The following is a 27582-nucleotide window of genomic DNA, read 5'->3' on the forward strand; positions in this document are numbered from 1 at the left end:
AATTTATTCAATCTCATTATTGAAATAGAGACTTCTACACACAGTTACCACTGGTTCTCCACATTTAAACAAACCTCGACAGACAATGAAGTATGGTTAAATATGTTTATTTGGCTAAATAATTCAAGGTAAATAAATGAGATGGCAAATTAAACAAATAACAAGATTAACAGGTGACAGGAAGATGCTGAGTCTGTAATAACTAATGTAATTAGTTTATGAATTAAATGAGGTGGATGGTGAAATTGCGGGTCAGGTGAATGCAGCTAAATATTACCAAAAATAACAATTTAATGCCAACAGAGCCCTAAACAAATGTCTTCTTAAATCAAAGATAATAACTCAGAGACACAAACTCATATGGCATAAATGGGAATCCGGCAGGATGAAGGAATGGGTAAGCCTATTTATTTGAACATTGGTTGGACTCAGCAGGTGGCATGTGGTCGTCCTCCAGTGGCCTTGGCTGTTGCTCAACTGCAAGATGGCAGCTTCAATCCAGTTTGATGTGGGTACCTGGCAGTTCGACCCGGCAAAAGAGTATTTCTTGCATTGGAAACCACTCACATGGATTCTTAAACAACTGATCACTGTAACGCCTTTCCTAATGTTGATGGTGATGATGGTCTGGATGAGGATGATGATGATGATGATGATAATCTTGCTTAGAGTGCCGATTCTTAGGCTCTGACTGATAAATTAATTTGACTTCTTCTCTAAAATAACTGAAGGATGCTTCATAGGCCGATCGAGTTCTCCTTAGTTAACTTAGTATGAGAGAATTTCAAATTAAACTTAAGTCAGGTCACGATACTTAACTTACGATACTAAAACCGGAACTTGTTCTAGAAGAACCTTGACGAAAGTACCCAAAAGAAATTAATTGATACAGTGAAAAATACAAAGCTACAAGAAATAATGTGCAACCAACTTCTCTTATGAGGGATGTCTTGAAGAGCGTAACACATGAAGTAGAAACAAGCTGGTGGAGTAAGAATAAAGTAAAGAGCTGAAAGCTTAAAGTGAAGTGAAGGATTGAGTGTACACTCTCTTTAAAGAGTGCGTTCAGAGAGAGATGACCTTCTGTTTTGGGCTGCCAGTGTTAACACTTTATAAAAGATAACAAGTCTAAAACTAAACATTTTAATGTTTCAAATTGTGTTTCACATGTCCCAGAATGTCACCAAGGCTAGATGTGGACTGTCTTAAACACGACTCACATGAAACATTAAATCATTAACATTCAAAAATAATAGTACTTGGTTAAACACTTAACACACTTGATTATATAGTAGAAATAATCATTCCACATTTTCGTTCAGTTCTCACCTAACAGCAATATAACAGGGAATATACTGTAGTGTCTCTAAATGAGGAGTCACGAGCTGCTCAGCTGTGTTTTCTCTTCCTTTATTTATCTTTTGAACATGATCTACTGTGGACCTTAGCCAATGCCAAAATAATGAAACTGGTAGCTTCAAAAGTGCACACATCTTTCTTTCATCATTCACCTGCAGATCTATCCAACAACCCTGACCTCTCTCTCTCTCTCTCTCTCTCTCTCTCTCTCTCTCTCTATCTCTCTCTCAGCCAATCACCAACAAGCTATCTTACACACTCCCTGTCATAGGTAGCTGAAATTGACGGACAGCCTTCACAGTTTCTGAACTTGGAATACATTCACTGACATTAAGGAAAACCTAGCAGCTACCTTAACATTAACATTTCACCTTTGGTATCCCACAGTGACCTACACATAACATAATCACCCCTCTCACCGGGGGAAAGGCCCGGAGCGCGTGCCAGCGCAGGGGCGGGTAAATGGGGCTGGGTGGAGGAATTGGGGGAAAGGCAAAAAAGTTGAGTTTGTGGAGGCCAGTGCAAAAGACTCTGCTCATCAGAGGGGGGTTGCTGGTGAATCAGAGCCATATTCTGCGTCCCTTGTGTCCCGCCCCCCTGTCTTTCAGGGGAGGCCATGCCCCGGTAGGGAGCGAGCCTATTCCGATGTAGGGCAACTTTCCTTCCTCTGGGTGGCAACTGGACCCTGTACACGACCTCACCCAGCAAGGCCCCACCTACTCACTGTCCAGTTTTGGGCACTTGCCCTTCTTCCTCTCCGAGCTATACACCCAAACCTACTCTCCCACCTCAAAATGACAACCTCTGACAGCAGCTAGCCTCTGTCAAACGTGTGTGCAGACTCCAAGCAGTCCTGGAGCCTTCTGACATAGTTGGGACCCAGAGTGCCCACCATCATCTCTGCTGGGGTCTGGTTCACCCGTCCTAGCATGAGAAGGGCAGGGGAGCAGGAAGTGGAGTCCTGGACAGCTGACCTGCATGCCATCAGCACAAGGGGGACATGAGTATCCCAGTCCTTCTGGTGTTTAGCTGTCACTATGGCCAGCTGTTGTGCCAGCATGCGGTTAAATCTCTCAACTAGCCCAGTAGGACTTGTTGACTAGTCCAGTTGACTAGTTGACTAGTCCAACTAGTCCAGTAGGACTAGTTCTTTCCACCCCCTCTGCAGCACCCCATCACACATGCAGATTTTCAAACAGTGACCAGAGCCCTTTTGTGGCTCAAGACAACATGGCAACCTCTTCCCATGTTGGTCTGTGTTGCATAGCCACCCATGTGAGCACTGGTCTGATGTCAACATCCTCTTCCTGCTTGCGCTTGCACCCCGCCACATCCACAGCTGCCAGCTCATTGCTGGAGGAGGCCTGCTCAGGACATACGGCTGCGGTTGTCGTGACTTTGCCTCCTGAGCCTCCCTTTCCTCACAGTGTTGTCAGCCATCAGTGTTGCAGGGGCAGCAGGACAGTGCGCCAGCGTTTCCATGGCATGCCCCTGGTCTGTGGATGACAGTGAAGTCATATGCCTGTAGCTCTTCAATCCAGTGTGTCAGCTGACCTTCTGGTTCTCTGAAAGACGTGAGCCAGTGCAAGGCCGAATGGTCAGTCCTGTCACGAACGGTCAGGGCAAGTGGAGGCCCCCAAGGTATACTTGACATGGCGTATGGCACTGACCACAGCAAGCAGCTCCTGCCTGGTAACACAGCAGCAACATCCTGCGTTGTTGAATGTCCTGCTGTGGTACGCCACGACTCTCTCACCCTCTGGTGTCACCTGAACCAACACCGCTGGCATCTGTGTCGAGGATGAAGGGCAGGGTGGGGTAAATCCAGTAATAAACAACATAGAGGGCCCCTCCAGATGTATCTGCTAAGGGACATTTATGCAAATGTATGCATTATTAGATAACAACTCATTAAACAAACATTTTCAGAAAAATTATAATGAAAAAAAATCTAAATTCCTTCATTCACAGCAAGAAGGCATTTGAGCATTCTCCTTAACAACTGCTAACTGTTGTTTATTCACTTAGTTTTCTCCAAAACTACACAGTGCCCCTTTAATGTAATCACTAAGTATTCAACTGGGAAAGTTTCATGGTGATATTAGTTGATATATTTGACATCATTCGCTTGTTGTGTTGTAAAGCAACATATTCACAAATTTCGACTCTGAATACAACTTAAGTATTGTGGACATAAGGGCTCAGATGAATCAACAGTTTTTATACAGTCTTCATATGTGATTTTAGGCGATATAACGGGCTATTGGACATTTCGGATCAGACGTTCAAAGAAAAATGTAACTTTTGAAACTAATTATGCTTTTAATAAGGGATGTGGACAAAATCTGTCATTTCAAAACGCGGTGGAGACATGTCTCCAGTGTAATGACACCTACGCCTTGAAAAATTTCTATTGCAATTTGTTAAACTACATTGTAAACTACATTACATGAAGTAGAAAACTATGAAGACCAGCACTGGAGATTGTGAATTATTTTTTGTAATTTTTGGCTTAACAGAGACTTTTCGACCCATTATCGAAGCTATCGCTGATTAATTTGAAGATGAATCAGCAATATGCAAAAACCTTAATCCTGATGGCGGCGCAAAGGGCAAGGTCATGGGTGCTCAGCACAGTGACAGATTCCCTCCTGATGGGAGCGTGGATGTGCGCTACAGATTTCACTACACGAAAATATGGTCGTCGCTGGCACACAGATGGAGGACGCAACTCAGCCTCCTTGGCGGAGGTTTACGTGCTTCTGTCAGTGCTGCAGGCAGGATGGAGGCAGAGAGAGAGGGGGGAGAAAGAGGAGAGAGGAGAGAGAGAAGGGGGGAGAGAGAGAGAGAGAGAGAGAGAGAGAGAGAGAGAGAGAGGGAGGGGGTTGCGGTTGCGGCCACTCACAGTTGATGAGGATGGTGCAGCGGGGTTGCGCATCGATTCACCAACGATGTAACGTTTGGGAGGAGGAGAGAAAAAAACCCGTCCGACCAATAAGGCGGATATTGCAGTTTTACCTCTGGCACATGTCCGATGTCGTCATTGGGAAACCACTATCGCACTGCCTCGTATTGCGTCCGTGACAGAAAATGGATAAGCTCGGGCTGGGATTCCGGACTGATGCGGTAAGGACACTGACTTTTGGGTTTGCAGCACCGTGCTGCCGTGCTCTGTGGACGGCTGGCTTATTTAGGAAGGCGCCGTGCAGGTTATATTAGTGTGACTGTACTTACTGCCACCCTTGATCGTCTCTTTTAATTTGGCATCAGTCCGACGGGGTGATGGAGCACGGTAAGGATTGTGCATCGCGTTGTCGGTTCGGTGCACATCTCGTATTACATGTTACCGCTCTGAGATTGCAACGCGTGTGGTTCTGTGAGGGTGCGTGTTCTGCACAGAGGGCTGCAGTGGCTTATTTGCTCATTACTGTCATGTGTAGTCATTTCCCTGCTGACTGCTATTGGACTAATGTGTTCCCCATCCGCGAGCACTGACATCATCCTCATCAGGATTGTGGCTCAAGGCAGCAGCTCCTCTTGCAGCAGCAGCAGCAGCAGCAGGCAGGAGGTACTACGCAGTGGATGCTAGCTCAGCGCGTCAATGCGACGTTCGTTCGGACTCGATGCATTTCCCCGCGACCCAAGTTCATTTCATTTCCAACAAGGCATGTCCCCAGCACTGCATTGTTGCAGTATTACCGGGGTTGCATGGGCTGTTCTGATTTTGTCATCGGAGGAACAGCAGAATAGCCTAGCCAGATGCTGCACAGTAGTACAGAGGCCACCACAGATAGATAGATGGATTACAGTTTTGAATATGTGTGGATGCTAAAAACAGATCAATTTTGAACACTATAAAGAATTATCAGCTGCCCTCATTCCTGGTGATCATCTCCATCTTTGATAACTGTTGTTTTATCCAATTCCTTAACTAATCATTAGCACATACAGTCCTCCACACTACTGACACACTGTGAGCACATAGGCCCAACAGCCCAAGTCTTCAATTTTTACTGGTATGACATATATATTTTAATTAGAAGAGTTCAACTTTGGATTTTTGCCCCACTTGGTTTTATGATTAGTTATCAGATCATTTTCAACCAGTGACTTACCGATTAATCAACTAATCAATTCAGCAATGTCTTTATAGTATTCATTCGATGCAATGAGACCAGTAGAGGAGAGCGTTTCAGCCTGCAGTACTCAGGTGACCAAGTATGGGAATGTCTCTGAAGACAGATAGTGATGGAGTGAGGAAACTGCAGCAGAGGCCGGAGCAGACCAAACCTAATGCCTGCAGACATGTCAATCACTGAGTTAGTCTCTCCAGCTTCCAACTTTAATTCTTATTTGTTGTCAATTTTTTCTAATGTTTTTAAAATATGTATCTATATATCTATATATGAATATATGTATATGATATAACCTTCATGTATTAATGAGAGCAATGCTGTGTTTTTCAGGAACATCATGATCAGAGTCACATAGTTACACATTCATATCTGCCAGCTGCCCAGTACAACCACAGTCTGATCCACTGCTGGCCACTGAGCAGCTCCACTGAAGTGGTTGGGGTTAAGGCCCCTACTGGTCTTAATGACGGAGGGGCAAGTGCTGCCTTTCACTTTCCCCACCCAGACTGAACTGGCAACCATCCTCTCTTGCCAGGGACACTAAAAAAATGAAGGGCATCGAAAGTAAAAAAACATGTATTTGCTCACTGACATGACCACTTGTACAGTGAGTTCTGTTCACCTCTAGTGGTCAAGTGTCCCTGTGAGACAGAGGAAATCCTAGCTAAATGCTAATATTAGCATGAAAATATGCTCACAATGACGATAAACTCTGATCGTTAGCAGCTATAACTGATGACCACACCACCCTGAACACACCCAATCCCGTCCAGTCTCAGAAGTTAACCAGGCGTGGTTAGTGCTTTCATGAGAGTCTTCCTGGGAAAACTAGTTGCATCAACAGGTGGTCACCAGCCACAGGGTCCGCTTCTGTTCAAGGTTTCTGCCTGTTCAAAAACATTTTTCTCGCCACTGTTGCCAAGTGCTTGCTCATGGTGGAAACGCTGGCCTCTGTACATACTGTACATTAATTAAAGAGTATGGTCTAGACCTGCTCCAATTGGACAGTGTCAGGAGTGACAAAAATGATAAAAATGTAATGTAATTGAATAATATTTACCTTGTTCACCATCTTAGTTTTGCATGTTAGCATGTTTACACGTGCTAATATGCAGTGAACACAAAGTACAGCTGAGTGTGATGTTATACTTTGGCCCTTATGATGGTGCTTGATGAAAAGTCAGAGGATTACCAAAGTTTTAACAGTTCATCCTGAACATGAATAATGATAACTATGTAGACATTTCAGTCTGGGCTAATGTGGCCGAACAACCAGCCAATTGATGGCCCTCAGCTAGATGGCATAGTATCCAGTGATGCACGATATTTATTTTCTTCAACTGATTAAGTGAGTGAACAGGTAGAGTTTCTGCAGGTAGGCAGGTATGTGGATTAGCTTATTAAAGGCCTGCTACAGCTACAGGCACAAGATCACTGTCGAGAATAAAGAAATGAAGAGGTTTCTTTTAAGAAAATAAATATAACAAAAAATGCTTCTGAAATAATGTATCAGTCCTAGCTCTAAAGGCAAGGATACTGCTGACAGGTCATTATGAGAGACAACTAGGTTCAGATGGGTGGGTTGTTGTTTTTGATTTGTGGTGTTCAAGTTAAGAGGGGCTGCTGGTTCAAATCCCAGCTCTGGGCAGGGTTGAGCTGCATGTCAAAGTATCCTTGAGCGAGACACTGAACCCCACATTGCTGGCGACTTGTCCCTCGCCCTGAGACAAGGCTGGGATTGGCTCCAGCAGCAACACCCCGCAACTCCATGGAAAGGGATAAGCGGTTACGGACAATGACATGACAAGTGAAGTTTTTTGGGTTTTTTTTGTAAGGTTCTGGTTCTTCTTTCTTTAATGATGGTTTTATCTCACTTTGAATTAATTCTCTGATCCCAATAATTACCTTTCTGTGGATTAAGGTCTGTTAGTGGTTTTCTTGCACCTGTCAGCTCCAGAGCATCCTGGCTGGAATGTAAGGTCCTTTCTCCTTTAAAGCACAGTAGCTTTGTCGCAAGACTCTCAGATCAGACTTGAATGAGGTTGGTCAGGTCAACTTCATCATTCAGCTTTCCCACAAGGTGTTGCAATAATGATACATACATATGTACCTTTCTGGGGCTATTGCTGATCCTTTTTGGCACTTAACTATCCCAAATTGGGATGATGCTGTTTTTGCTTTAGATCTCCTTTCCAGTTAATGACTCTATGTTTAAGCGATACCCATGTTTGATCTTGACCTGAAAGGGGTCATTTCTCTGCCACATAATGACCTTTTTGCGCAACCATCACCTGTGTCTATTCATTAAAACAGCCTGGTTCCAGGACCTCTTAGTGAAGTCAAAAATTCACTACCTGGCTCTGTTTGCATACAGACTTTGCATTCCTCTCATGCCTGCTCTGGCCTGTGAGTGTCACTGTTCAGGCAATTGAATCTTAATTTCTAAATTTCAACAGATTTGGCAGCCCTTTTCTTCATATTGAAGCTTCTCTTTCCACTCTCGCTCTATTCTACCTAGACCTTAATATGACTCGCATACTGATTATTATTTATCAGTCTACATACAGACCCAACTTTCTGTAGCCTTTTAGTTTGTTGCGGATTGTCCACGTCACACATCAAGTCGATGCTGCATGGCTGTACCCAGGTGCAGAGTTTGGTGAAACAGGTGAAATGTACCATGTTAAATGTTTTACATTCAGCACAATTCAGCATTTCGGCAAAACACATGGAAGTTAATACAAACAGTTGACCGTGTGAGGATGGTTAGACATATTGAATACATTGGTTGTGTCATGTGTTCAATGGAACCATTTACATCTTCTGAGGCTGCATCCAAATATCTGGGCTTCACTGGTCCTCTAGACTTTGCGGGCATGATCACGGGAAGTCTATGAGACTTCCAGTGAGTCCCTTCGATTTCCCTGAATGAATGGATGAAACAATTACTATGTTAATTAGTATTAATATATTAGTCCCTCACAGACTTGACGTGTTGACAGTCTAGCAGATGAAGCTGGACCACAGAGGCTGCTCCTCCTCTATCGTTCAGAAGCAAGAGGGACATCAATGTATGCAAATAGGGGTGGGAATCGAGAACCGCTTCTGACTCAGAACCGGCTCCAACTGACCAATTCCATCAGAATTGTACGCCTGTTTCTGTTTTCTTGCCTTTGAATCAAATTTGGAATGTTTAAAGAGGGAACATAGTGTAACCTCTGTATTTATATCTCGGTAGAACCTTTGATTTGAACCTTTTTTAGGTTTCTGATCAGGATGCTGTCTGTGTAGATCGGTCTTTGACTCTTCTGCCATGCCATTCTCAGTCACTTCTGTAGTTTTTTCAGCAGCTGAGGATTATAGCTGTCTTGACACTGCTGTAGCTGAACCCTGTGCTGGATTTAGTTTCTTCATCTTGTCAGCAGCAGTGGAAAATGACAGCAAAAGGAATATTCTCATATTCTTATTTTAGTTGTGCCATTTGAAGCTTTTGCCGAAAAATCTACCTTGATTCACATGTTGGTTTCTCAAAAAACAGAATAAGGGCTTATCAGGTTCTTTTGTAAACAGGATACTCATGAATATGTTACATTGACGGTTGTATTTGACACATGCTATGAAGTGTAAAAAATGAATGAAATTCATATTTTATTGCAGAAGGAGCCACCTTTTTGTAGAGTAATATCTGAAACAATCATAGACATTAGATGCTGGTGAATGGGCTGCTCAACCAGAGCTCCTTTAGTGTGTAGAAGGATGAATTTGTATTGAATCTCCCAAATAGAATGGGTACGTGGGAGGTTGACTACAGATTCATATTTTATGTAGCTTCCTCCCTCCACAACCCACACCCACAGAGTAGGGGTGTTTACGTGGGGATGGATTGGATAATAGAGGACCTATAACCTTAAGTGTACCTTAACAACGTTTATTTGCACCTGATCAGTGTTTCTTTTGCTTGTGTTGGTCACGGATATAGTGTTTCCAACTTTCACACCTGTCATACACAACATGGAAGTTTGTTCCCTCACATTCCAATAGTCAGGTGTTGGAACATCCAAGTACGTCCCATGCGCAGCTTCCAGGCTGATGAGTGCAAATTTTCCTCCAGTGTTTTCTGATAACATGCTGCATTCATCTTGCCATCAATTTTGACCAAGTTCCCCGTGCCTTGGTAGCTCACACATCCCCAAAACATCAGCGATCCACCTCCATGATTTACAGTAGGAATGGTGTACTTTTCATCATAGGCCTTGTTGGCTCCTCACCAAATGTAGCGTTTATGGAAGTTCAATATTGGTCTCTTTGTGGCACTGGCGTAATAATGGCTTTCTTCTGGTGACTTTACAATGCAGCCCAATTTCCCTCAAGTGCCTCCTTATTATGCATCTTGTAACAGCCACACCAATTTTTTCTTTGCATCCCCAACAATTTTCCGGGCAGTTGTAGCTGAAATTTCTTTTGGTCTACCTGACCATGGCTTGGTTTCAGCAGAATCCATTATTTTCAACTTCTTAATTAGAGTTAGAACACAGCCGATTGGCATTCTCAATTCCTTAGATATCTTTTATATCCTTTTCTTGTTGTATAAAGTTCAACTGCCTTCTCCTGCAGATCCGTCGATGATTCTTTTGCTTTCCCCATGGCTCGGAATCCAACAACATCCGTGCAGCACTGGATGAAACATGCATGGGTCTGTCTGGACCCCAGAAACTCTCTGACTTTTTATACACACACAGTGATTACAAGCAAACAGATCACAGGTGAGGATGAATACCTTTGGTAGGCATTTAAACCTGTGTGTGTCAACTGTATGTTATCAGGCCAAAACCTCCAGGGTATGTAAACTTTTGATCAGGGTCATTTGAGTAGTTTCTGTTGTCTTTATGATTTAAAAAGAGCAAACACAATTATTTGATAATAAATGGCTTCACCCAACCACTAACCATGAGTGAAAGAAAAGTTTTTGTATTATCATTCATATCCTCTGAAGAATGCCCAAAAAAGAAAATAAAAAAACATCTGCCAGGGTATGTACATTTATGTGCACAACTGTAACTTCCAGGGAAATGTAAGATGGTTTGTCAAAGAGTGAGGCAGGAAGTCGGTGAAACCCTCTCAAACTAACAGAAAACTTGAAACATTATCTCGTCCACATAGGATTATGATGCTTTGAGTGACTAATGTATAACATCAGATTGAGTTACATTCATTTAGAATGACACTATCTAAAGTGATGTACAATAAATGCATTCAACCATGTGGATACAACCAAAAAACTGCAAGAATCGTGGAACTCCATCAACGTCTATACTCAACTGCTTCTAGCACTACATTTAGAACATTAAGACAGAGATAGATGTGTCCATTTGTCAGTTGGCTGGTTCATCTCTCAGCAGGAACACTGAACAACAACTGAACGGATTTCCATGAAACTTGGGAGGAGGATGGATCTCGGCTCAGTGCAGACTCCATTAACTTTTGGTGTGGACAAAGGGGTGGATTGGAAGGGTCATTTGATGCTGATCCAACATCTTGTTAGATTATAGAAAAGCAGTTATGGGTAGTTTAAAATGTACAGTGATCCAGGGCTATCAAGTTTGATATTGGGTAAGGCTTAATTGAATTAAAGGGGACTGTTGAGTCTTGATATGTACTGTTATTAGTGCCAGGTGAGTTTTTCATTTATTTTACAGACCAAGGTACGGTCTGAACAGATACGTTTCCAGCCTGAGATGTAATATGTGTAGAGTTTCTGCTGTTCTGATGTCTATTGGGAGCTTGTCAAACATTGCTGAACAAAGTGGAGATGCTGACGTGTATGGGCTGACAATGTCCTGGATGTGGGGTAGGCATAAGCCATTTGCAGCCTTGTAGGCAAGTAGCAACGGTGTCTTGAATCAGATTCCAGTAGGCAGTGCCGCTGCAGAATATAAGGCCATCCAGCTTTTTTGGGGCTATTGAACTACAGGGGTACAGATGTACCCCCTTAATGGCTGCTACATCATAGGTATAGAAGAGACTAATGATGCAGTACTGCAAATGGATGTTGGAAATGGAGCTGGAAACAGATTTTACAGAGTGGAGGAGTGAGCTAGCATGCTCACATGTAATGGCATACTTCAGTCAAGAGGCTGAGGCAGAAGATGGAAGAGGTGCTGCAGTGGAATTAGGAGCAATTATGAGCCAGAAGCAAACAGATGGGGCACACCAGCCTCTGTACTCAGTGATGTATAGTGTTGCTCATCTGACATGGAACGAGAAAAACTTGATTTAGTCTTGACATGCTGGAAAAATGAATAGGTGTTCCTGTAGAGAAAAGACTTTATCATGGTCGCAGAGGCAATAAATAGAAGGAGTGTTTAAAAGCTATGAAGAGCAAAAGACTATCAATACATGGTGTCTGAGATATTCCCTACAACACAGTGCACAAACAGCAGGACCCTGGTCTGAGTCTGGACCCAGATGCTCTCCTAGCTGGTCTTGGAACAATAACTGATCAAATGTTACATTTTTTATATTACATTTTGACAGAGTACTTTTATTTGAACTGGTGCAGCTTTTACAGCACTTGTTTAGCAGCCCCATGAAATGAACAGACCAGTTGTATGTGATGTAAATCATCTCACAGCCAAAATTTGCAGGTTTGGACCAGCAGGGCAACTCGAGTGCCTTAAAGAATAGACACATTTACAACTTTTCAAAAAATACTGAGCTTGAGCCAGCTAAGTCATTTCACATGGTGTGCTCTGAAAAACAGAGCAGTGGATAACAAAACCAGAGCTTTCAATCAAGAATGAACTCTCTCGTGTTCATTTTGCCAATCAGCAGTCCAAAACCTGTCTGTCTCATATTTGAAAGTAAACTGAATTTTAGGTAAAGCTGAGCTCACTTCTCTCGCTGAGCAGGACAAAGCTATGAGGATGTCTTGAGATCGTTTATTTTAAAGTCGGTTGAGTGTTAAGATGTAAAGTGGACTTAAAAATGAAGAAAAAAAGGAAAATCAAAGTATTCTAACTACTTCTTATTTAGAATCCTTTCAGTTCAATGGGAATCTGACAATATTCTGGAAATAAAAAATTATGGCCCGTGTCCACAAAGCGTTTTTCTTGGGCAGGAAGTGCTGGCTGTGTGCTCGGGAGCCCTGGGATGAAGCGCTTGTACACAGACAGAAAAAACTCAGTATGGTGGTTTTCATTGACAGCTGCTAACGCCATGGTAACAGAGGACCGACCACACAGCAAATAAGGTTTGGCCCAACTGGCAAATGATAATGTCTACAGTGAAACACTGTGATGGAAGGTGACATGGTTGTTTAAGAATCTGAGGCAGCGTGTCCGCTCATTGTTGGCCTGTAGCCATTACCATCAACTAGCCAGGGAGGCTAAGCTAAGAAGACTGTATATAAAAACGTCATGACTGAGAAAAACAGTGGCCCGAGGGAAAAGATACACTGCTGCCACAGATTTTACCGCATTTCTTGGGTTCACCGAACTGAGCTGGTTTAGGAGCCTTTTAAATCTAAGATGTTACACTGGTCAGGAATTAGTATTCTGTGGCTGTCAGCCATCAGCAGTGGATGATGGCATTGTCCATCGGCCCAACCCTGCAGCTAATACCCAGCTTACGTGTAGGATGATGACCTTTTACAAACTATGTTATTGGTGGATGTGAAGCCTCCACTGACCTGGGGAGAACCATTTTGCATGGAGAATACGCTGAGTCAGTCTTCATCATTTGAGGGCCACTTCCAAATCCTCTTACTTGCCCTCTCCCTCTTGATATAAAGTGAATAAATTGACACAGAACTTCCGTACGTTAACGTTTGATATACAGCAGCCATACATGCGGCAAATACTTTAATTAATGTCATGTTTTTCAATGTAGACTGAGAGAGACTAACGTTACATCAGAGATGTTTTTTCATAAAGGAATTTTCACCTCCATGAAGTACCCTCCGCACATTACTCTGATCATAGGGTTAGAAAATGTGGGCTAACATGAAATCTTTGTGGTCCAGGGGCAACGTTAAACGTTGCAACAGCATATTTTTCCAGAGGCTGACAAGTTTGGCATTCAAGTCGTGTCTAGTCATTTAAAATATGAATATAGATGACTGTGTTGTACCTGTCCAGCTTTAGCCCATAAAGGTTCATCACCATTTTGACTGAATCTGCTACTACTTTAAAACTAACAATTCATGAGGCACATTCACATCAGTTTCAGCTAGGGACTTGATGGTTGGTGTGCACACATATATACACCTGTAATTACCTAAATCAATATAACGTATATGGTAAAAAAAAAAAAATCAAATGCATGAAATAACTAATAGTACAAGCAAAATGTACAAACTAATACTCTACTGGCCCTGTTGGAGGGACCTGAGTTACCTCATATCATCTGCAGGCTTGAAAGGTCAACTAGCAGTTTTTTTTTTGCAGTGCCTTGCATCACAGAACGCGAACAAAGCATAGCTCACTGAGTGAATGATAATGGAGCTTGCAACCCATTCTCAGCTCTTTGCTGAGTATCACTGCCCTTCTTTTGGACAAAGTGTGTAAATACGCGCTTGTGTGAGCAGGAGAGTGGGAGAATGACATTAACCTAATTTTTGCAAGGATCAACATAGTGGAAGACATGGTCTTTCATTTCCCTCCTCTGACCTTGCTGTTTAGTGTTCTACATCATCCTTATATACCGTGCTCCGTGTAGCATTGTGGTGTAGTCTATGATCTTAATACACCTTAATGGAAGTGTTAGATCATCTTGATACCTCCTTACTGGCTAAGCACTAAGTTATCAACAGCTTACTTTACTGCATGTATTACACACTGTGATATCCTATACAGTAAGCAATACTTTGTGTGCTTATTAATAGTTGCTGCACTCTGCCAGAATTTTTATTCAAAACATAAAATGAACTAAAATCATCATTATTTAGTGTGAACATTGAATCAATCCATCAGTTAATCGATCAACCCAACATTTCCCCCATGGGCAAGCGGTTGTGGACATTGCCAAGAAAAAACTGACCTTACGAGGCAGAAACCGAACCAGACTCAGTGGTGGGCGGTCATCTGCCTCGACTGGCTGGGTTGAAAGAGAGAGAAGGAGGAGAGGGAGGAGGAGAGGGGGAGACGGAGAGAGCGAAGGAGAGAGAGAAGGGGGAGAGAGAGAGGGAGGCAGGTAGGGGAGGGAGGGAAGAGTGCTGACATTATGTCAAAGACATCTGTGTGCTGTATTTTCTGTGTTGCATTGAGTCTATTGAAGCTAACATGATCCCTGCTGTCTTGTCATTCCACTTTATACCACAAGGAGCAATAGTCTGATATTATCAGTCGATAGATGCAGGCTAGCGCCAAACAAAAAACAAATAAACCAAATAAACTCACAAAATGTCAAGAAAATGGAATAAACTGAAAAATACATCCGTAAACCTTCTCGATTCAAGTTTCTCTCTTTTACCAAGCTAGGCCAAGTTAATTATACTATGAAGCGTAGAAGTAGAGCAGTAAGTGGCTACACTGCCCCCTATGGTTCTGGAGCTACCTTGAGGCAAGATTTAAAAGAAATAAGTGACGTCTAAATTCCTCAGGTAGGGAGTTCCAAAGTAGTGGAGCAGTTGTCTTATTTAGGATTGAGGGCAGTGGCTCGGCTCATAAGGCACAAGTAAATTTATGTATGCAGGAGCAAGGCCATGTAGAGTTTCAAGTTACCAGTAAAAGTTTAACATCAAGTCTATATTGACCAGGTAGCCAATTAAGCATAGCAAGGGTTGGAGTAACATGGTCATATCTCTGTAATCTGGTGTTCTGTGCAATGGTGCAGCGATGCAGTGCACCGAGAGCTCAGATCCATAGAGTAGCCCCATGCCCACAATAGGCCATACAAACAGTGCTCAATGACCAGAAGACGCTGCTACATCTACTGGAGAAGTGACATCCGTCCATTAGACTATCCCTTGAATCAGGCACCAGTTTGAAGTGTTCACCAGCCCTGTCACTGATAGTTGGAATGACCCAAGTTAAGTGACCCTATATGACCCTAACCGTAGTATCAGCACTAGGTTTTGCCCACAGGCCATCTGTGGGTGACGTGACAGAGAGTGATGGCAGGATGAAACTCCCTGTATGCAGACATTTGTGGCTGCAAGGTTTGAGACTATTACGGGTCATCCTTTGATAAAATGATATTTTAAGCTTTGGTACCCAAGAATTGTTCATGTTTTTTTTCTCTCCTTTTCTCTCCTATTGTATTGTCACTACGTATCCTCTCCGGGCATGCAATGTATTTTATTTGCAAGATACATTTGCAGATTTATAGATTTGTACGTTTCTGGGTATCGGCAAGTTCAGTGTTCCAGGGATATAAGAAACATTGAAACATGTTTTTTGTCACTCCTATTTTGTATTTAAGGAGTGCCTTTTTTAAGAGGACTTATGGTTTTTCATCTTGAGAGATGATTACTGAAAACAGTAACTGATTCCCGGAGGTTGTGTTTGATGTCTCTGTCTTGCAATTTTAATGAATTCATCATTGTGAGAAGAGATGCTTTTACTTTGGATCTCTGAAAAAAGCCGACACTTAGGCCTAGTGTGTGAGTGTAGTTAGAGTATCTATTCTGAGTTAGTAGCTGCTGGCACGTAAGCTTTTTATGATAAAAATCAACATTAAGACAACAAAGAACCATGATGCATGAGAATAATTACACTTTATTTTTATGAATAGTGACAGACAACAGACAGATGGTGAGTTATGTTACAGTAGGAAGTGTCCTTAAGTTTATAGTTAACTGTCGCTTTGGTCTCCATCAAAATAGAAACTTAATGAAGATTCAGAAAAAGGGATTTATTTGCTGTTTTCTTATTTTATAACTTTAATCAGACTAGCCATTATGTACAGATGCAGAGAGTGAGATCTCAAGTTCATTTTGAATGGGAATAACACAACTTTCATTCAACGACAGCAAAGCCAGTAAATGAATGATGAATGATGTAGTGCTATATGTGTCAGACAGCAGCCTAGTCACAGTGGAACACAGAGGGCCAAAATGTACTTAACCTTTGACTGCTCATTCAAAAAGCTGCTTTTAGGTTGAACAGAAAACATAAGCCAGTTTCTACAAACTCTTGTTCCAACCTCGCTCACCTCTTTAGACAGATATCCTGCTGATATTCTGAAAACTATTTGGGTTAATTGTACAATTTCTCAGTAGATCTTTGGCTTTATTGTTATGCATTGAATATGAAATATAATATCCATAAAACGTGGCACTTAAGTGCCTTTCACATTTGAACTCAATATTCAGAGAATCAGATCAGGACCGAGCAACAGGAGATTGTCCATGTCACACATGGTGGTAATACTCCATATGGTTTGGGCAAGGAGTGGAACTAGAAAAGAGGCTACGGAGTGGGGCTGGGCCAAAAGTGTTATCACAAGATGATTTTTCATATTGATCAGGATCGATAATTTTTACAATATATATTTAACAAAAATAATAATGTTGAATTTGCAGTTTCAAGAATTTTCTCCTTAGGACAGAACACAAAACAAACCAGAAGATTAATTATGGTTTATGAAATACAATTATTTATTGATACTCGATGACAAACATTCACGAGAATCAACCAATCAAATGGCTTTATGTTAAACACTAAATAAATAAAATTATAAAATAGTACAACAAATCGCTTGTTTCAAACATGTCTCAAACATTTTAGAGGTAGTATACTGAACTGAACATTGATTAAAGAATATAATAAAAAGTTAAACAAGTTAAATGTTGAGGATGATTATGCTACTGTATTCTGTGAATATTGCACATTCTTGAGCCTGCAGATAGTTGTTCGGTTCAGCTTCATCAGCCTCCTGCTCTGTAAGACCTGATGTGGTTCGGACGTGTGACCACATATCATCTCTGAGCTGCTGCTCCACATTTACCCTCCACTCTGCATACAGCTGAGGGACTGATGTTTGGCAGAGTGTACTTAGCATCCATGACAGTCATCAGCTTCTTGAAGCCCTGTTTTTAAATTCTGCTTATCTTTAGCAGCACAGTACGCAATTGCACTCGTTATGTTTTTGTACTGCTTTGGTTTCTTCTCATATGTGGTAATGGCTGAAAAAGCAGCAGCGATTGTTGGATGTTGAAGTGAAGTCTGACTAGTAGAATCAGTGGGGCTGGTCTGATGGCTACTTGCAGAGAGGCTGATGCTACCATGACAGCACTAACTCATGCTGTCAGACTTCTGTTGGGACGGCACCTGTTGAGACGATGGAAGAGGTTAGTGGTTGCTGACACATCTTGCAACTGATGCTGGTCTGTCCTTTGTCAGATTTCAGGTAGCCGAACTATTTCCAAATAAGCGAAGTGCTATGACCTTTTTCTTTGGTTCAACTCTTTTGTCTTTGTCATTGTCTTTGGTTTCGCTAGTCGGACCGTTCAGTTTCTTGTGTCGGCTACACAGTTATTCTGAGTTGATGTAAGTGGGAGGGGCCAGAAACATAAATCCACCACATGCATTTGTTTCTCTGCTCAGTGTTAATTTTGACAGCAAATACTGATTTAGTCTCAGTCTTTTGAATAACACATCATTTAGTTTTAGTCATATTTTAGTCATCTCAAATCTTTTAGTCTAGTTTTAGTCGACTAAATATAAGAGTTTTAGTCTTAGTCTAGTCTTAAGTCTTTTAGTCTTAGTCTAGACTTAGTGAGTGGTAAATCTCTCTCTCTCTCTCTCTCTCTCTCTCCCTCTCGCTCTCTCTCTCTCCTCTGTAAATGTAGCTTCAATTTGGTGGTGTTTTTGCTCTGACATTTCTGTTGTTCATGAGGCATGCCGTTGCCCTCAGACCGGTGCACTGCAAAACATTAATGCTAGTGTCTTGCTTACGCAAAGTCAGCTGAAATCCGCCAAAGCTGTGCAACTAAATATCATGTAAACAACCTAACTCCTATGAAAAACGTCTGCAAAGTTCTGCAAACTCGTCTTTGTTCTCCTTCAGTGTAAATGCTGCTGCCTGCACTGTTCAGCTTGCCGAGGCTTTTTAAAATGACTCTGCTGCTTCTGCATCGGTCAACCTGCCATAAAAAGATTCGCTCTGATTGGATCTCTTCTCCATTCATCCCTCCCTAACATTTTCGTCTCGTTTTTATTCATTGACTGTGTCAGTTATATTTCATCACAGTCTTCGTCATCATATCTGACTTTTTTATTTAGTTTTCGTTTAGTTTTCGTCCGTGAAAAAGGTTTGTTGACGAATATTTTTCGTCATAGTCTTCGTCAACGAAATTAACACAGTCTATGCTGTGTGATTGGCTGTTGGTGTACTGTTTTCTAGGTAGAGGAAATGAACAAAACTCATCATCGTTATCATGGAAAATTGTATCGTGAAAATGATCAAGATCTTTTTATTGCCCAACCCTACTACAGAGTGACAGCTCTGTTTTTGCTATACTTTTAATACTTCATGCGGTTGGATGTATCCGCAATAGAAAGGAAAAAGTGGAGAGTAATATACAGGGAGGCAGAGAACAGGACATAGCAGCTACACTCATGCGTAAAAATACCCCCATAGAAACAATGCTGCAGCATTTTGGATAAAGAGACTGAGCCAGGAAATAATCTGGGCCGAAGTTTTGCAGTACTTTGATGAACAGTTGTTTAAACACCATTTTTAGATATCCCAGTACATATTTGAGTATTTGTTTCAACGTGGACTGATTACGGATCGTCAACAAGCCCAGTGACTGGTTGTGAATTCCCCCCGGTCAGTTGTCTGCTCTGTTCAATCATGTGGCTCTCCTGGATGTAGGACTAGAGAGCTGGCAGGGTAAAGTCAGGGGGCAAAGAATGCCGACGTTTGTATTCACACATACAGCTCCTCCAGGTACTATCTGGATAAATCCGGAGTTACAATACATGTGTGAAGGGGGTTTTAGTCAAGGCTGGTCAGTTTAGAATGACTAAAAATACAGCTAATGGAGTGCAAAGTTGCATGTGTCCCGCAAAAACAGACAGCAGCCAATAGTGTGGAATGTAGGTCACGCTTCGCGCCCCCCCCCCCCCCCCAACCACCAAGTCGCTGATTCTACCTCTCTCAGAACTGGCAGCTTCCAGTGAACATGGCCGCACCGGAGACATAACACAGCCTTGGTTCTAAATAGAGTACTAAGGTGGTTATCTCGCCAGGTTTGCCATCTCATGCCATCACAGGGCTGAGTCAGTGAATGGGACCCTGTACCATGCTAACCAGATAGTGGCAGCTAATGTTCCATTTAACAGCAAGAAAGCTACCAGTGTCTGTCAACCAGGTAGCTCTAAAAAATGAACTCCACAATTTTACTGGCCTCTGTTGTTGTTCTTGGAGCCCAGTCTGGAGGGGTAAATTGAGAAGTTTGTGGGTATTGGTACACTTGTAGTTTATTTAGCAAGAATCAAAGCTATCTGTCCAGAGTTTCTCGAGGCAGAGCAGCAAAAGGAAAACCAGCAAATATTTCCTCATTTTTAAAGATTTTGCAGGGAGCGACAAACTTTGAAATACCATTTAATTTTTAATTTTTTTTTAAATATTTTTTTTTGCCACAGTTTGGCCAGATACTGGCATGCAGGTGAGATATGGAACAAGATGTAAACAAAATACTTCAACAGTGATTTCAGCCTTATGGGAACTTAGTGCATTTATAGACAAGGGGTCCCTTAAGGGAAACAGGTTGGGAACATCTTTATGGAGTGACAGACTCCATGTAAGGAAGTGGTTAAGGTTGATGGATGATGGTACAATAATATATATAATGCTCAAGTACTGGCCAGGCCATGCAGATAAGTTCACAGTATGAATATAAAGAATATATTAGATAGTTATCCCCAAATTAAGTACGTTCATGTAACACATTGAGTCATGGTGTAGTAGCATAGACCTTGTGTAAATGTACGTGTGGTGCCTATTTAGGGGAAGATAAGAGTCAGTTTCAGATGATGAGGCAAGCTGCAGTCTTTTGGTGTGTGGTTTTGGTCCTCCAAATGGAGAGTCTCAAAGAGAGTGTGTGATTAACAACAAGCCTCCTGCACATGCAGCTCACAAAAAATGGAAAATGGAACCCAAGTGAAAAATTCATATGCAACACTTCTGAAGAAGAAAGTCCAGAGAGCAGACACATAAGAGAGAGGGAGAAAGACACAGAGCTGGGCATGCCAGCTGTTGGCAGTAAAGAGACCAGAGGTAGAGAGAGGTGAGCAGAAACTTAAGTATAGAAATAAAATGGAGGAACATCTGGACTTAGTCTTTCGTGAGTCATGTTCCCAGAGTCAAACCCAATGTTAATAGGGTTGATAACGTTAATCACGGATGAGAAGCTGGTGATTTGCAGTCTGTCACTTGTAGCTCTTCATCTAACAGCTCGTTCTTGTTCCATTACTCCCACAGACTGTTTAAAACTACTTCCTGACATATTGTATTTCAAACTAATCCTCTGTCAACAAATGCCAAAATGTACCATTGTTTTATTCTGTAGATACATTTTTGATGAACAATAGATCCAAATGTTGTGGCAGAAACAGGTCTCTATAAAAATGTTGGCAGAACAGTATAATAGTCCTTAAAACCAGGAAAATACAACTTTTATGCCATATTGTCATGCATCTATATCCAAAATCTAAGACGATTTAAAATCTCATTTCACGATCATGATAAAATAACAATAGATTGCCCGGGCCTAGGGTTGATGTTCTTACAATGCAGACATTTACAAAGCATTTCTATTTTATGTTATACCACAGTTATGGAAAGCACAATGGCTAATATCAATATAATTTTATATTTTGAAAAATTAGGATGTGGAAAAAATGGGATGTGAGTGTATTAGATTGAATATTCTTGAAAATAATGAGTAGCTTTGGGTGTTTGGAGGCCAGGGTTTTAAATTGGGCATATTTCCCACCACTCTGTAAACACTACACTCCGCATGTGGCCTGACAGTGTTTACAAGATGGTGAATTAGAGCAAGACCTGCAGGTTTTTGTGCTCATTAAATTTGAACATGACCTTCAGGTAACTGTTCTGCGCTCTGACAATTGCATTCTGAATAAAAATATATATATAAATACACTTGGCTGCAGTCCCCAATAGATTTCAGGAAGACATCAGCCATGTCAACACCATAATCATCCTCCATCTGTTCCAGTCTGACCGTCTGCTCAACCAGTTGCTCAATCTGGGTCAGTGCCTTCTCCTGCATTGGTCTCATACAGGTTGCTGCAGCTTGTACTTTTTTATATAATTATGTAAGCAGTCTTGTGATTCCTCCATCTTTCTAATTCTACCCTTTGTATTTTCTAGATTGTTTTACAAACATTTCTACATAGTACATATTTTTATTTTATGATTAACAGACACACAAATATATATATATTTTTTTGTTGAACTGCTGTGGTTTTAGTGAACATCTTCAAATCTCTTTAGATACCAGAGATATAAATTATCTCCTTGCGGCTAATCATAGACAGATCCCACCCCAGTTGTTGCATTAAAAAGCTTGATGTCAACAAAGACAGAAAACAATGTAAAATTAGGAAATTCTGCCCTTTGTAACCCAGGCTGTATATACACTCAAGCTCTGCCTCGGTCTGGCAAGAAACATTTCAAACAGAGCAGAATTAATAACTGCTTGCCTTCCTAACTATGGTAACAATGGCACTATGACCTTCTTGACTGTGGTGCAAGAAAATGTGACTGAATTTTCCCTAGTCTGACTTAAATATGTAGAAAAAATTAGCACATACAGGAATATTAATGTAGGGTCAGGGTCTCGAGTGTAGCTTTAAGAGATTCCCCAGCAACATGTTTTCTCCACCTTGTTATCTTCATTTTCTTTTCAGTATAAATGAACAGAGTACATATGAGTTTAACAGTAAACAGGTGTCACATTGTGACTTATGTCACATATGCAACCGCGTGATACAACTGAAATGGGGCCCATATAGTGCTATTACTAGTAGAAGAACTCCACAGGCTACCATGATGTTGGCATGTGGGCCTGCAAAGCCCATTAGTACATTTATATTGGGCTATACAATGAATTTGACTTGATTTGCTGCAGTATTGAGATAGAAAGATACTATGATTTAAACTAGATACTACATCCACTGTATTGTTTGTGTTAGAATAACCAGCGCTGGATGCCATCAAACAGATGTAGACTCGTTTATTTATATTTGGGCATACTTTTGATGCCACTGCCATCACTGAAGACAGCATGAAGACACGATTTATCAGAGGAACTTATTTTAGCCTTCAGATGAGTTTCTTTTTAGGGAGAAAGACATTGCAAAATATGAGATGGATCTCAGAATAGTTTGTTTTATTCTTTTGAAACACTTTAATAACCCCTGGAGTATTCAACATTTATGGTGGTAAACACACCATGAAGCTATGAATGCTTTAAGTTTATGTCAGTTTTAAATGATAACAGACTACATTTGCATGGATCTCCTATTTTCCCCTATTGTTGTTCAGTTTAGGTTGGATATGGGGGGATGGCCTGTTTGTTCAGATAAAACAGATCACATCACTGAGTATGGGCTGTGCCACAGATGAATACACAATATTATGTGAAAAGTGATTGCTTCTGTATTGACTTGTCATAATGAATGCTTCAAAGAAACCCCTTAGTAATTTCTAATCTGGCTAGAATTAGAACACCAGAATGAATACCAACCAATAACAATGAATTACCAACAGAAAATCCTTGGACTAAATTTGCAAACTCTTTTTCGCTTTAACAAAACCACATCTTCCAAGTTGAATATGCTGCTCAAATCATAAATATATTCTAAACTTTGTTCAGGGCTCCTGCCAAACTTTAATCTAACTTGCTTGTTATTAATCTATGCTACATATTTTTTCTTCTCCATGCATAGTTGGTGTAATAAATTCATATTGTCTTGATAATTGTCACTGACTGACTTCTTTTTTTTTTTTTTTACCTTTCCAGGCAAAATCAACATTAAAGCAACTTGATGGAGATAACTAGAGCAGTCCCTTTAAGATGACACGCACAGACCCGCCTGACATACTGTTATCAACTGTGCATCAAGATATAAAAGTGGTCCCCATTTCTTCACATTACAAGTCCTTGCAACCCTCCAAACAATGTGATTCTATAAATTACTGCACACTGGAGGATAGTAAGAGCAAAATAAATAAGAGGCACTGCCATACCATTGACTATAAGTCACTGGAGTACCCCAAATCACACAAATACTCAATGGAGTCTCCATACAGGAAGGCTGACAGGCATGCAGCTAACCCAGATGTTTCCTGGAATGCCTTGGGCCGCCAGCAGAGATATCGCTTTTCAGCTCCGGACATTTTCAGCCATAGGCTGACCCCTCAACCAATGGCTGCAGATATGGCCAGTGAAGTAGTTGTCCCTGAACAGAAAAGAAGGACCAGGTCAAAAAGTGCTCCTCGAGTCCAGACCAGTCTCACCCCTGTGTCTTTTGAAGGGTCCTCATCATCAGGAAGAAAGGGCAGGGAGTCGCAAAGGGCTCCAAGAGACTCTCGCTGGAGGCCAGAAGTATCACCGCGTAGGGAATCCTCCTATGCAGCAACAAGGGCTCATATGCATGAAGTCCATCCGATTAAGTTGCAGCCTCAAATGGGTGACAGTGGTAAATATTCACCTCACTATGGTGCTGATAATTCTGAGGATGGGGGGCTCGATAAACCAGCACTCAGTCCTCATGTTAGGTGTCGGGTGGATATCAAACCTGATGATGGAGCATTACATAATTCAGGAAGGAAACAGGCTACGCCACAAATGGACATACCCTGGCAGAGGCACCACAGTGGGGGAAGTCGGAGTCTGACTGTGCCACGTCATTTTTCCTACTCAAGAACACCAACTCCCACTGATTCATTAGGTACAGAGAGCAGGCAAGCTTATCAATATTCCCGCAGCATGCCAAATAGCTACATACAACCCATGGAGATTCCCTTGCAGAGAATGCCTTCATCAGGTGATTACTATGAAAGGGAACGCAGGACTCATTCCAGTCCTAATGTGCCAACCAAATTTTTTTATGCGGATGACCCAGGAAGATATGTTACTACTGCCCCTCCTCAACCAAGTTCTTACTTTCATGATGAACGTTATACACCAGGACAAACATATACTCCAAAAGTGCAATATGTGCAAGATCCAAGGACTCGAAGGGTACACGCAGTAGCTACAAGACCTTATTATCCTGAGATGGAGACCTATCCATACTCAATGCAGTCAGGGTATCCCAAACCTTATGCCGCAACTGAACCAGGGCCATACATCATACAGACACCTCCAGCAAGAATATTTTATGGGGATGATCCAAGAACATATCAAATACAGACTGCTCCACCAAGATTATATTATTCCAGCGACATGTATGCAATGCCACCAGAGCATCATATCCCAGCAAGGGCATATTACACAGAGGGCCGAAGGCATGCTAGAGTCATTCAGGCACAAACAGATGACTGGTATGGCTCAGATGCATCTGGTTACTCCACCAATCCTGCCTCTTACGTATCTCAAGTCACTCCAACCAGAGTCCGTCAAGAGCCTGTTTTAACACCCTGGTATGCAAACCCATGCGTGGAACCTCAAAGAATTGGCACAGATTCCAAATCTTACTCAAGGTCCTGGGACAATATTCTTAACCCTCGGGTCGAGAGGGAACAACCTCTTCCTGTACAGCGGGGTCAGAGCTATGATGATCTCCTTGAGTCAAGGAAGCCTGCAGCAGTCACAGGTGACAAACCACAACCAGTGGTAGTCAATCTCTCCAGTTCACCAAGACGCTATGCAGCCTTATCAATGTCTGATAATTCTCTAATTGACAAAAGCCCAACAGAGACATCAAAGAGCACTCCTGGTAAACTCTGGTTTATGACTCCTGAGATAACAATCACTGATAATGACATTAGACCAGGGAAACTTAATAAGGCTGAAGGACGGTCTGCCAGTTGGGACATTCTTGACTCCAGAAGCACTGAGGGCCCAGAACGGTCTCAGCCTGACTTTCAAAGCTCAACCAAAGAGAAGACACATGATAATGCCTCACTACAGCAAAGCCTTGAACAACTTGATGAGCTTTTGGCAGATCTTGTGACTGATTATAAGCCACCCAGTAGAAGAGCAAGTGAGGACATTCTGGATCAACTAAAGAAGTTAATTGATGAGGAAGAAGCAGTATCTCTATCCAGAAAGAGCTCAAGGGCAGGTACAGAGGAACCAGCTCCACTTGACAAGCAGCCAACCTCAATAAGAATGAATCCTGATGCTTTTCGAGACATGGACAGTGATGCAATGAAGAGTGCAGATGAGTGCTCCCCAGATCAGAGCCCAGATGAGGATGATACAATGATGTGCTCTAACAACAAATGCCGGAGGACAGAGACCCTATTCAATGCTTGCCTATATTTTAAATCCTGCCACAGCTGCTACACCTACTATTGCTCCCGTAACTGTCGCAGGGAGGACTGGGACATTCATAAAGAAAGCTGCCTGTATGGAAGAATTGGCAGCACATGTCGTCACATTATCAAACACTGCCGGGAGACTGTTGAAGTCCACAAAGCCTTCTCCCGTATTGCCAAAGTTGGCTACCTTTCTCGAGGTAGAGGAGTTCTCTTTCTTGGTTTTCCAAACCCTGCATCATCCAGTAACTTCCTGCAGTATGGCCTGGATAGTCTACTTATGTCTCCTACATACCTGTCCCTCCGAGAGCTTGAAAGCTTCAAGGACAACCTAGGGGAGTACTGTAAAGAGCTGCAGGAAGCTGGTAAAGAGTATGACCCAAATGAATGTTTCATCTTGAATGTATCTATTGCTGTTGGTGACCAATTACCTGAAGGGCCATCACCAAGAAACCAAGCTCCAACTGTCAGAAAATATGCAAAGGTAGCACTGGCTTCCTTCAGCCCTGAGAGAAAGGTTCACAAGAAAGAGAGTGACATGGAAACGCTGATCCTCACTCCACCTCCAGGAACAGCAGATATCGACAAAGAGGGAGAGGAAGGCAGGAAAGCTAGGGAAATCTGTTTCATCAATATACAGCGGGAGTTAAGGATTCGAGGGGTTTTCCTACGCCATGAATACCCACAGGTATATCAGCAGCTCTGTGAGTTTGTGGAAAGTAACAAAAGGTTTACACCCACAACTATTTATCCTATTGATAAGAGGACCGGTAAACAGTTTATGTGCATGATTATGGCTGCCTCTGAGCCCAGGACTTTGGACTGGGTAGGCACCCCTCATCTCCTTGATGACATTATTTAAGTGCACCTTTTGTTGTAAATATATATATGTATAGAAATACATATATATTGTTACACATATTTATATATCAATCCAATTACAAACATTTGTAGACGAGTATTTTGTTATCAAAATTAAATATATTCATGTCTGCTTGGTCAGTATTATTCTTTTTCAGAATATTTCCTGTCAGATGCAGAATCAGTACAGTGCATTATTTATTTGAATCTTTTTAACCAGGACATACTTTTTATCCACCACAAGTCATTTATCTGTATTGTGGTCATTTACTGCAACAACACATTCCCTGTGTTAGGGATTACCTAAACTGACATTCTGGTATTTTGATTATTTCAAATGATTAGTCATGTTCTATGTTCTTCTAAACTTAGCCTGTTAAAATGAGAGAGTTTCTGTGGGTGTGTACAACATTTTGTGTACGACTATTTTTCATATGTGACTTTAATGGTATGTCAGGCAGAAAATATCGAACATTATTTTCTTAGCTACGTAAATACTTTCTATGCAAAGTTGCTTCATAAGGTAAGTACCACATTCCTGTAGAAGGAGATGTTCCTGTTATAGCATATTAAAGTAAACACATCTGTAAAGAAAGTTTTTGTTTACATTGAGATCAAATGTTAAAAGTTTTAGTTGCAACATAAATCCTCATCATAAATAATATATTATATTGTTATTATTATTATTATAATATTATATTATTACTATAATAATGAAAACAGAAAAACAGATAGTTGTGTGACTTGAAAAATCTACAAAAAAAAA

At 41.5% G+C, this 27582-nt stretch overlaps 1 protein-coding gene across 2 annotated transcripts; it reads left to right on the forward strand.

Annotated features, from left to right (window-relative positions):
• Positions 1-224: 224 nt before the first annotated feature.
• ajm1 (apical junction component 1 homolog) lies at positions 225-27582 on the forward strand. Of its 2 annotated transcripts, XM_037118378.1 has the most exons (3): positions 225-4485; positions 10110-10258; positions 23491-27582. In XM_037118378.1, exon 3 carries the CDS (start codon positions 23545-23547, stop codon positions 26815-26817), a length of 3273 nt encoding a protein of 1090 aa, XP_036974273.1. In that variant the 5' UTR covers positions 225-4485; positions 10110-10258; positions 23491-23544; the 3' UTR covers positions 26818-27582. The 2 variants fall into 2 exon arrangements, with proteins under 2 accessions (XP_036974273.1, XP_036974272.1); XM_037118377.1 differs by lacking the exon at positions 10110-10258.

This window comes from Acanthopagrus latus, chromosome 12 (genome assembly GCF_904848185.1).
Source record: "Acanthopagrus latus isolate v.2019 chromosome 12, fAcaLat1.1, whole genome shotgun sequence".
NCBI lineage: Eukaryota > Metazoa > Chordata > Actinopteri > Spariformes > Sparidae > Acanthopagrus > Acanthopagrus latus.

Excerpts from the sequence above, each read along its gene's own strand:
- ajm1 (XM_037118378.1), top strand. The coding sequence starts at position 23,545 with ATGACACGCACAGACCCGCCTGACATACTGTTATCAACTGTGCATCAA.